The 12842-nt window shown below is 37.6% G+C and overlaps 1 protein-coding gene across 1 annotated transcript; it reads right to left on the bottom strand.

Moving 5' to 3' along the window:
• Nucleotides 1-162: 162 nt before the first annotated feature.
• Nucleotides 163-11222, bottom strand: LOC126817924 (N-acetylneuraminate lyase). Its single transcript, XM_050545097.2, has 6 exons — nt 11219-11222; nt 8142-8229; nt 4046-4100; nt 1504-1557; nt 724-895; nt 163-326 (listed from the first exon to the last, which is right to left on the bottom strand). Exons 1-6 carry the CDS (start codon nt 11220-11222, stop codon nt 163-165), a joined length of 537 nt encoding a protein of 178 aa, XP_050401054.1.
• Between the last annotated feature and the right edge of the window lie 1620 nt (nt 11223-12842).

Raw genomic sequence — 12842 nt, 5'->3', positions numbered from 1 at the left:
TTTCAAAACTCTAGATCTAGGTTTGCACTATTAAACAGCACACTTTCTTGGGAACTTAATTTAGATCTCTAGAATACACCGAAATAACACATCAGTAGATTTATAATGACTTTTAATACTGAAATGTGTTTCATCCGTGGATAGATGGATAAAATAACTGGTCTATTTTATATAATTAAAAAACCCAATATCAGATAGCCTTTGCTTCATCTCTGTCAGCTTTTCTGGTGGTAAACGTCTCATTGGACATCGCGGTGGTCCAAGATCAAGACCAATCAACGACATTATTTCCTTCTGTGCACCAACAGAGCCGTAAGTGTATTTCACTGCAAAAAAATAATAATAAATTTTAAACAAATGACACAAATCAACTAAATGAATACTGTTAAGGGTAACATCTCTCCTAAATAATATACGCAAAGAAAAAAACAAGGTCTTGTCATTTTAAAAAGCCACTGCAGTTATATGTCTACATTGTCTACATGGTGAATAACCCTGTTGAATTCCTGGTTCTCATTAACAAGTACGAACCGAGGAAGACGTCATCGCCACCATCTTGGAATTGTGCCATCTATCAATTCGCAATACGATTGTAGTTGAATTGGTGGAGTCTTAGGGTTTTTTCGAAGAGCGTTACTCCAAGACGTAGAACAAGAACAAGATAAGTATGGCGTGTCTAAAATCACCGCTGAAGGGTTCCATGTATCACGTAATTACACTTACCATATTCTAAAAATATTACGATGACATCTCTTGACCGACCCTGCTCTATTCTAGCTACATCAATATTTCCTTCCTCGAGGGCTTTTATCAGTCTGTGAAATACTGCTGCCATGAAATTATAAGTGCTACCAACGGCACCCTCTATTCCATGTACTAGAGCTCCTAGGAATTCCTGAAAAATGTTAAGGTTTGTTTATGCTCAATTTACATTTGGTGCCACTGAATGTTAAACTGGGTATACTAAGAAGGAATTTCATAAAATAGTCAGTTTTCCCAATGATAAAAAATTAGCTAATTAAATCCTGGTGTTTCTTCTGGTGGGGTGACAAAGTAAAATGTGGAGCTATAAAAAGCGAGTTACAAATTGAGGTAGGCTATATTTGTATAGATACTCTAACCATATAATCAACAACCAGTGACGCGGATTGGTACCGGATTTGACTCGAAACGAGATAACAAAATCTTGACACTTTAGGGAGTAAAATTGAAGATTTACATAATACTCAGTAAGCATGATGATAATGATTTAAAAAGAATTGGATAAAATAATATATTACAAGAAAATTATAAGTAAGGCAATGGGCTTCGTCAATTCTCGGGTGGTATAAAATACGAAGGCCTGCCATGATGTAAAACGGAGAGCCAAATGTAGTTTCATTAGAGACGCATCCGAGCCAAACTGTTTACCGATGCAAACAGTGACAAATGGTAAAAAAAGCGCCGCGATCAATCCAATGGTAGGTTGGTGTATATGCATAATTCAAAAAAATAAAATCTTACGTCATCATTTCCAAATAGCACAGAATACTTATTACCATGACGATCGACAACATTTCTACAGCTGCTCGCTTCACTCACATCTTTATGGCTAAATTTAATACCACGTAGAGATGGAACTTCGGTTTTACATTGTTTCAGAAACTTTACCATGGATACTTTTAAAAAAAAATTTTTTTTTATATAATCTAATCCTTATAAGACATAAAGAAGTAGATTTCACAAATTAAAAACACTTGTATGGATATACTACTTCTGAATTTATTAACATGCTACGTTTCGATACACATACAGATATCGTTATCAAGCAAATAATGATATTTAGCGCCACTAAAAGTTTAGTATAAAATCAAATAAAACAGAGCAAAAGAAATAAACATTTTAAAGCACAAAAAGATACACGTAACTACTCTATGTCGTCTGGAATCTAACAAAGCTGTGCTAATTTTGTCTGTTTTGCTGATGCATTACTTATTTATTTTTTATTTCACCCCCGCTGCCCATTAACTTAGTTCCGGTAGCACACCTAAAAGACCCCCAAAGCAAGTTGAAATATATGCTGCGAAATTCCCCTTTGGGTGTTGGTCACAAATTACCCGTCGTATTATTATAACGAGGGATTAAACCCCTATTTATATCCATTAGGCCGTGTTGAATTGATTCCTTGTTTCTCCTCGCCCGCGCGCTTAGGTCGAGGACCCCGAAAATCGTGCGCTTACGTTTTTAACACAAAAAAAAATATTCAAAAAATTACGTTAATAACATCTAAATAAAATTCTACCATACATCAGAAGTCAATTCTCGTTGTTTATTCCTCGTTACGAACTAAATAAGTAAGTGCAGGGGGCCGCACTACACGCAAAACAAAAATCTACAAGATAAACCTGCGGACAAGACAGAAAATAGGCATTGCACCGAATAAACAAATATCAAATCAAGTGAATGGATCCGGTTGATAATACACATGTAGGGGCCCGCATACTATGGAATAAGTCACACTGTATATGATTGGATGAATTCCGCAAAATGGCGCGTGTAGCAGTCATTTCGGCTAATGAGAAAGCATATTATAAACTGTAAGACAATCGCTAATATTCAACCGCGAACCTGAATAATCAATTTTTTCATTGGCTAAAATTATAACCCGTGTCATTATTATTCAAGTATTACCCAATCATATCTTGTGTAATAAATAACGCACGCCTTACAAAATGGTGAGCTATGCCGGGACATAGGTAAATTCGCGTACCGGTCGGCCTAATTTATTGATGTTCAAGGAAATAATAGTGGCCCCGTTCGCTCGTTTCTGGAGTTTAACAAACGAACGAACAAACGGGACCACTATTATTTCCTTGAACATCAATAAATAAATTAGGCCGACCGGTACGCGAATTTACTTATCTCGACTCGACTTTGGTGGTTATTCCCAGCACTTTCACGTTCGATGATATTATCGAAACCATCTATAACTCAACAAGCGAATCAAATTATAACTGGAATGTTACCATTGTATTTTAACACAAGAATACGGAAAATTTATATCAAAATATGGTTATTTCATTTTTTAAAAAGTTAAACAAAGAAGCCACTTGTTACCAAATTTTAGTTTGTTATTAAATTTATTTAATTAAATATTATCTGTGTTTTTATTCTAACCAATAATATAACTAGATTATTTATAATATTATTAAAAATGGTACACAACCCTCAGACTATATAGGTATTATGCCAGACCACTTTGTGTTTTGAAACCCACTTTGTGTTGTGTTTACCGCACTACCGCACATGATTGCCAGAGTGGTGGCAGGAGAAACAAGGAATCAATTCAACACGGCCTTAGATGCAATAAACTTACAATTAACACCAGTCATTGAAGGTATGTGATAGTAGTAAAATGGTAAATTCGGTGCCACACTTGTTACCTCTTTTATGTAAAGTACCAGATTGTCTGAAATAAAAGAAATACCCGAAAGGTGAGATAATATCGTTCTACGAGAAAACAAATTGGAAATGGACTTTCTGTATGGTTTATAAACATGTACATTTATGTTTTCAAAAGTATTACGGTAACTGAGCTTTTATATCATGTGTGGAAAAACAAGACTAAATCTGTGGTCAAATGAAATAAAATTGAACCTAGTTTGTGTCGAGTGGACGTTAAACACTCTCTCTCTCTCTCTATCTCTCTCTCTTTCTCTCTCTCTCTCAATAGGTATAGTTCGGGTTAGCCATTCTGTACTTTTGACACTACCGGCTTCCATTTGAGACCATTAGAACCGGGGACATTTCAGATAATTCCATTCCAACACAATGCAAATGAAGCTAATTTCCAATAAATATTACATTCAAAATGTTTCATTACCTACTGTCGCTGGTTTAAAGAAAGTCAGTGACATAGATGCTATAGCATCTACTTCTAATTTAGCTGCATGTCTAGCCTGTGAAGAGAGGAAGAATAAGTTCATTTATCACATTCTATTCTATTTATCTAATAGCATATTGAACATTAGAAGACTTAAACTTAAAACAAAAGTTAAATTATTACCAGTTCTTGTGAATCCCGCAGACAAGCACATCCGACGTGAACAACAATCAACATTCTGTAAGCATTAATCACACAATTATCACAGTTATGTTTTGATAATTCAAATTATGTACATAAAAGAATTAAAGGTAAGTCATTTTGATTGTCATTCAAACCTTTAAAAAGTGTGGATAACAAATTTCTTATGAAAACGGGTACAATCAAATATCAAAACTGCAACTACTCAAACATCAGAATGCGTTAATCTCACGCTTTGACCGATGATCAACATTAAATCTTGAATGCCGCTGTTAGTCGAGGCACAACCTTTTCCCGGGGGGGGGGGGGGGCAATGTTTGGCGATGGTTTCTGATAAAAGGGTCCATAGTAAAGATATTTGTAGTTGCTACCACAGGCGCCTGTAACGCGGAAAATATTTAAAAATAACTGGTCTGATTCCAATTTCTAACTCAGAAACCGATTCTCTTTCAGAAGATATAATAATACCAATTAAATAATTGGGATCAAAGTTCACTACTCTAGATTCCGTCAACCAGTGGCAATACTCACTAATTTTCAAAAAGTCATCGCTTACAGTCCGGGGGACGCGACCGCCGCGAGAAAATTTTGAACATTTAACAGACGCAAAAGCGTTTCTTGCTATTCCAGCCCGTGAATGTAGCAACTTCAACGTAGTTTAATTTAGTCTAACTTGGGTGGCTGACCTGAATTTTAACAACCAATCAATCGTTAAGTCCTCGGAGCCGCGGCCTGCGAAACCGCCTTTGCGGTGTATGGGGGGCTCGACCTCCCGGAGAAAATTTTGAAAATTTAAACTCTGCAATTCTAGCCCATGATTTAAAGGAGCTAAATCGCTATTCTTTGGCTCCTAGAAATGGACGCATATGGGTCGCGACGCATATAATAATGTAATATGACTGTATATAAAATGATTTACATTCAATCATTTCTGTTTTTACTGTACTTTCTAATCAGTTATGTTCGGCGAAATACGCGAAGAGTGCAAATTGAATGGTAGTCTTTGGCGTTTGGTTATTCCAATCTACTCCGGTAGTCCTCCCTTGTGGGATATGTTTAGTCTTGTTCATCAAGTTACTTCATTACAAATGTGACGCTCGAAAGCTTTCTGGCACGCGATTCGTGTGCCAAGTTTAAAATTTTTAATGTCTTAAATATTGGATACCAGAAACACATCTTTTCACGTTAAGATTTTGATTTAAATTGACCAATAAGTTGTGTTTGCAATCAGAGGCGTATAAAAAAAGAACACTTTAGCTGAACTTTCCGCCAAAGAAACAAATAATATGCAATCAGCAGTTAAAACCAAAACTTGTGGTCACCCAAGATGTCAAACATGCAAAATCATAAACATATCCGACCATTTCCAAAACAAAAACTCTGGCACACAATTCCCAATATTAGATCAACTTTCATGCAGTAGTTCAAACATAATTTATCTAATTTCATGTAGATGACAAACAATACGTAGGGGAGACGCAGAATGCACTTAGGGAAAGAATTAACTGTCACCGGTCAGACATAAGTCACCAAAAAAGACAAACCGGTCTCAATTCATTTCAACCAACCAAATCATGACATTTCTGATCTCATTGTCACGCCAATAGACAAGACCAAGAGCGACTTTGAAACTACAGAAGAAATTAAAACGTTTAGGCTAACAAGAGAAAAATTCTTGATTGACAAATTGAAAAGAACAGCCCCCTAAGTTTAAATATTCATACGGCTATCGCAATAGCCCCTTTTGTAGTTCTATTTAGCGCAGAAGCAGCAAGTGCATCCAAAATCATCAGAAAACACTATACTGATCTCCAAGAAAATCACCCGAAAATCTTCACACATAAACTTATAATTGCATATTCTAAAAACAAAAATCTGAACGACATCCTAGTGCACAGTAAATTAGATTAAATAAGACCAGTCTCTACCCTAACCGTTAGCAAATAAAATCAACTTGATATAAGAATCCCTAGCCCTAACCCGGTGATGTGGAACAAACACATTTTTTAGAAAATCCAATTCGTAGTAGGAAACACACTGGAGAGCCTCAGATGTTATTCTTTTTTCTTCAGAAACAAAAATACCAGAATACCAGAAGCACCATTCAAGGAAGACCATCAGCGCCACCAACACCAAAAAACAGTGAAATCATCTTTGTATATAAATCTAATGTATTGCATGTACTTTTAATAAAACTAGGAAATATCACGATCTAATTTTTCATCATCCTAGGTCAGTGCTCTCCCCCAAATTCTTAAACCTAACCCGCAATCTCATCAACAATCACGTGCCCCAACCCTATCTCGATACTTTGAAGAAATCTGCAGGTGGCCTTAATATTTAGATCTGACCGTCCCTTCTATCAGAAACCATCTTCAAACCTTTCTCCCCGATAAATGGTCACGTATTTTGGGGTTCTGCCCCGGCTATATAGCACTATTCATAAGTTACATGTACAGGATTCATGTTGAAGGACACTTCGAAACAAATTTCGTCATCGCAGATTTCCACCAGGTTTTCAATAATCTATTGTTCACATTAGCTGAAAAAAAGTCATTTATATACTAAGCCGAATTTAACCCAGGAAATGTTCTCAAATACGCAACCTGACCAGGCCCCAAGTTCACAAAGCATTCTCAGACTTAAGTTAAGAATTTGCTCAAAGTTGTTCACCTTATTTTAACTTTAATATAGCCCTTTATAAAACTTTTGCTGTTTTAATGTATCAAATGCATCAATAAGAAATTATGTGCAAAGTTTTGTGTTTCTGGATCAAAGATATTTCTCATAAACAGTGACTGAAAGATGAGTAAATTCTCAACTTAAGCCTGAGAATGCTTTGTGAACTCGGGGACTGATGGTAATGTGTTCTCCATGATTTTCATGTAACTCATACTGCACGTGCTGTTCACCGGGACCAACCCTATAAAATGCACCACCATACCTGGTTGAATCATTCACACTACAACGTCAGCAGCATGCCACGACTCACAACAGCTCAATCACTTCCAGGTCAATGGTCGGACGATCTACAGGCTTCAGCAACGCTTTCGGGCCACCAACACCACGGATGATCGCCCCCGAACTGGTGTACCAAGGGTTACCAAAAGGCGACAAGACCGTCATGTTGTGTGACAGCACGTGCAGAATCCCTTCACACAGGCAGCTGAGACAGCACGTCAGTCAGTGGGAACACACGGAAGATCCGTCAGAACCGATACAGTGCGCCGACGCCTCACCAGAGAGAACATCCATTGCCGTAGACCTTACCGTGGACCAATCCTCACCCCTCGCCATCAACGTGAACGTCTACAGTTTGCCCAACAACACCAGAACTGGCGACACAGGCAATGGAGAACTGTTCTGTTCACAGATGAAAGTCGGTATTGCGTATCAACTGCAGATGACAGGAGCAGAATATGGCGTCGACGTGGCCAGCGTTATTCTGACCAATGTGTCATGGAATGGGACTCATGGGGAGGGTCCAAGGATAATGGTTTGGGGTGGAATCGGCCTGAAGCAGAAAGTAGGTCCTGTGGTCCAGGGAGAGGAGGCGGCATCACAGCAGTGCGCTACATCGATCAAGCTCTCAGACTCCACGTCATACCACATTTCGCACGTCATCGAAACAAAGTTTTCCAGCATGAAAACGCTCGTGCCCACACCGCCAGAGTTACTCGGGACTTTCTACAGCAGAACGGCATCAACGTTATGCACTGGCCAGCCCTTTGTCCGGACTTAAACCCGATTGGACATCTTTGGGATGAAATTCAGAGGAGACTTAATAACGTCGTACCGAGACCAAACACAGCCGATGGATTGCGCCAGGCTTTCCTGAGAGTGTGGTTCCAGGTGCCAATGGCGTTCATCAATCGTGTGGTCCACTCCATGTACATACGCCGCGCTGCTGTTATTGACACTCGCGGTGGACACACCTGATACTGATGTATAGACTGTATACAGACTCTAAACCTTCTCGTAATGTCTTGGAATTGTGATGAATTAATCACTAATGTGTCAACATACTGTTCACAAAAGTCGTTTTCTATCAAATTTACACCAAAAAATGTATATTTACCTTGATTTAGCAACTTTGACCCATTCTTCAACTACTAACTTCCGTTCTTCTATTGTCATAGATATACCTTCACCTGTGGTACCATTCACTGTTATAAAATACTAGTACTAATGTAAAAACGAATAATGCACATCGTGCCGCTCATTTGTTGTCTCGTGTTTATTACAATAATACATTTTTAATGCAAAAGTACACCAAATATCTGTTAGCTATGTTGCCTAATTCTGAATTTTGTTCCAAAAGCTACCTACCAAATAACTGTGTCACACCTCGTTCTTCTAAAAACGATGCATAGTTCCCAATCTTTCCCAAATCAAGATCTCTGAAATGCAAAGGCACTTACAGTGATTCTTTCTCTTAAAGCGAGAATTTCATATTTTTTAAGAAAGTCAAAACATAATTATTTCTATGTCTTTTGCTCAATAGGTAGTCAACTCACTATTATACGATCATAGGTATCATTCTCACACTTTAAAATCATTCACCCCGGAAATAATAACACAATTACCTCCCTTGTTTTTCTATCCCCCCCCCCCCACGAAATAGCTATCTTCAAACGTTTGAATTTGAAGTTGAAAATGATATTTTTGCCAATTTCTCAACTTGCAATAGTGAATTATAGGATTAATAGGATTATTCTTTAACAAGGTAGGACTGTTTATAGATACCATCTATTTTAAGGCTTTATTGAATACATTTTAAAAATATAACTTAAAAATATGAAATTGTAACTTTAACAAGCGGTTCCTATGCAAGATATGTCGACATTTTGCAATAGAAGGCAGAGAACAGAGAAAATCGACAGGGCTAAACCTCCCATTATCCCAATGCTTCACACCTAATTTGAAAAAAAAACTGTTAAAAACTATATTGAGTTCGCGAGGTTTTCGTAAACAGGGTCCGGCGGCGTTAACTTCGTTACGGACGGTTAAGGGACGCTGAATGTCGCTATCATTCTTCCTCTCACTAAATTAGACCTAAGTTCAGTCTTTTAAAAAGGGTTAGGGTTAGGGTTCGGGTTAGTTATCCCCAAAATTCTCATTTATATAAAGCGGTCATTTTGGACTCCGGAAGCACCCGAACCTCGATAAACTACTAGAAGGTTTTATTTGTGACGTGCGGTAAGGATGGCCAGCCCTCGATAAACTACACTAGAATGTTTTATTACTCAACAAATACCTTCTCGAAGTATGTAATAAAATCTAATCGGGTGTTAAAGCGTATACTGCTTTTAACTATATTAATGTTTGGCTTGAGAGTAGTAAGTTTATTGTTAAGGTGATTATAAGGAGTTGATAATAATGTAAGAGGTCAAATAAGTAATCAGGGCAGAATTTTATAGATAAATATACATTGATTACAGATATGTCGATTTATTATTGTCAAAATTTTCAATTTGTCTAGTCGAGGGTAAACGTCGGCAGTATGTTTTAAATCTAAGATTAATTTTAAGGCCATGATTTGCTGTCGAGAAAGACGGCCAAGAGATTTAGCGTCACAACGGTCCCATACTGGGGAACACTAATCTATATGTGGTTGAAAGTGGGCATTATAGAAAAGGATTCGGAACGGAGTTGGAAGATATTTTTTAATTTGACGGAGTTGAAAAACTTTCCGGCTTAATTTTTTTTAGAGATATACTCGATATGATCTTTCCAAGTTAGATTATGATTGAGAAAAACACCCAATATTTTTACCGAGAAGACGACTTCTAATGGTTCATTACGTAATTTAATATTCAAAGTAGCAGGGAGGATATTTCGTTTTTGTTGCGTCGTAATTATAAGCATAGTTTTTGTTTTCGATATATTTAATTCATATGGTTTTTATCACACCAGGCTAATACTATAATAAAGTATAGTATATTATTGGCGTCAAGTTGAAGTTTGTGTTCTAACTCTTTGACAGTAGACTCAGAGGTGTAGATGGTTGTGTCATCCGCAAAGGGGTCAGTTTTAGCGGATAGGTATAAAGGTAAATCATTTATAAAAATATTAAATAATATGGGTCCTAATATTGATCCATGGGGTGCACCGTGATAAATAGGTTTATTCTCAGATAACATGCCATTAACAGACGTGCACTGACTTATGTTTTTTAAGTATGATTCTAGAAAGAGAATTGATTTTCTAGAAAATTTAAAATGTATATTAGATGCTTTGACACTGTTTGCGTAAAAGAAACAGGCTCCATTGTAACGGCTCCATTGACAGGGGTAATAATCCATGAAATTACGGTCCTAACGTGCTAAAATCTAACCCATACGAGATCTTTGGGATATAATTATAATATATTTTAATCGGCTAACAATTGTGACGTTTAGAGGGTCCCCAAAATAAAAACGCACTTGTCCTACAACCCGGGGCAATAATCAAGGCAGTTACGGTCCGATATGTGCGAGATTTTTTTGATATCAACATATATATTTTAAGTTTCATTAACATTTGATAATATTATGAGGGACAGGGGTGACGACATAATACGTAAACATGAAATTGTGTGCGTATAAAAAACAAGACAGTTTGGATTTATATATATGAATACACTACCCGTCTAGTATATTTATATACTATATATGGATACAATAACAACCAATACTGCTTATATGTAAAATCGCTTTCATAAACAATGATCATGGATATATTCAATTTACATATTTTACAGGGCGCGAAAGATAAAGATCCCTCCCTTGGAAAGAACGTACAAAACACATACAATATATTATAACGGTAGATATTCATATATGTCGATGCTGAGACCATAATATGTATACAAAATTTTGAGTTGGCTTGCTTTCGAAAAATAACTATATAGTAGCGCACTACCTTTGTACATGGTAGTTTTGGTGGTGATCTAAGGAGATTTAAAGCGTTTAATTAGTTTGACATAGTGATGCACGATATTCATAAGTTGTATGTATGAATATATTACTAATCTGATAAAAAGATGTATATTATAAATACATTATTCATCTGATATAAAGATGTATATTATGAACACGCTACCAGTCTGGTGTACCGGTAAAATTGTGTATTATGAATACACATCCCATCTGATATAAAGTTGTATAGTCCTACCCATCTAATATAAATTTATATATTATTAATACATTACCCATCTGGAGTAAATGGTGTAAAAGTAGCAGCAACCAGTCCCTTAATTTCCAGTACAGTTGCCATACTTTTATTTCAAATCAGTGATGACACATGCTATAGAAATCTAATTAACAAGTGTAGCCTACATTGCATTAAGATATAATCTGTCCTATATTTAAATTGTTATCTTTAGTAATCTATCACTGTTATATTACTAGTGTCTTAATATAATCTACATATTAGTTTGACTGTACCCTGGTGAAAACGAACATAACTTCGAGGACGAATTTTCTTTCACACGAATCCCAACATTAATTTTGACAAGATAGGTTACCCGACTTCCTGATCAAACAATGCTCAATAGAGAGAGAGAGAGAGAGAGAGAGAGAGAGAGAGAGGGGGGGGGTAACGTCCACTCGACAGAAACTAGGTCATTTCGGACTAGGCTACACGATTCGTGTAGGCTACTAATGGTAACATGTTTATTTTGTCTTAAATATTGGATATCAGAAGCCTATCTTTTCCCGGTAAGATTACAACATATACTATTCAAAAAAAGTAGGGGATATTTGATTTTGGGGGCATAATACTAAAATATGCAAATGACTACGAAAAAAGTCACTGTAGAACCTAACAGAAGAAACATTTCCAGTTACATGTGACGCCCAAACGCACCAATAGCTACCGCATGGAATGCAGGTGATGCTTGGGATCATCATGGGGGTCCAACCCAAGATTTGCACGACTCTGACTTTGAATGTTAGTCATTGTGGCATTGAATTCCAGGGTGGAAACATCAGTTTAATTGTTTTAGTGACCAGAAAACAAATTTTGATATGCATCGGCTTACCCAAAATGAAAGGTTACGTGCCCTTGGCATGCTACAGATCGGCACAACACAGGCGTTTTTGGCGCGGACGATGAATGTTTCTCAGTCTGTCATAAGCAGGCTATGGTCCAGATACCGTGATACACAATCTGTACAGGACAGACCACGCTCAGGTCGACCAAAGTCGACAACTCAAGCCCAGGATCGATTTATCCGTACCTTGGCCTTGAGAAATCGTGTCATCACAGCAAATCAGATCAGCGCTCGTCTTCAAACAGACACTGGTGTGAGAGTGAGTGGCCAGACGATTCGGAATCGACTGCATAGGGGTCACCTTCGCGCCCGACGTCCTCGCGTGATCCCTTGTTTGAGAGATCATCACATTCAGGCAAGACGTCGTTGGTGTAGGGATCGTCAACACTGGGATAATCGACGCTGGAGCAATGTGATGTTTTCAGATAAGTCAAGGTTCACTGTTGATTTTTTGGACAGACGTAGGAGGGTGTGGCGTCGTCGAAACGAGCGCTTCCAAGACGTTAACGTCATCAGACATGATCGATTTGGGGGTGGTTCTGTTATGGTGTGGGGAGGCATCACTGTTGCTGGAAGAACGGCTTTACATGTTGTTGCAGGGCGTGTTACAGGCCAGTACTACCGGGACAACATCTTGGCAGTCCATGTTGTGCCGTTCGCACGACGTCATGGCCGCCGTTTCATCTTCCAGGATGACAACGCAAGATGTCACAGGGCCAGGATCGTTACAGGTTACCTCCAACA

Source organism: Patella vulgata, chromosome 4 (assembly GCF_932274485.2).
Source record: "Patella vulgata chromosome 4, xgPatVulg1.2, whole genome shotgun sequence".
Lineage (NCBI taxonomy): Eukaryota > Metazoa > Mollusca > Gastropoda > Patellidae > Patella > Patella vulgata.
This window is presented reverse-complemented; position numbering and strand designations above follow the sequence as displayed.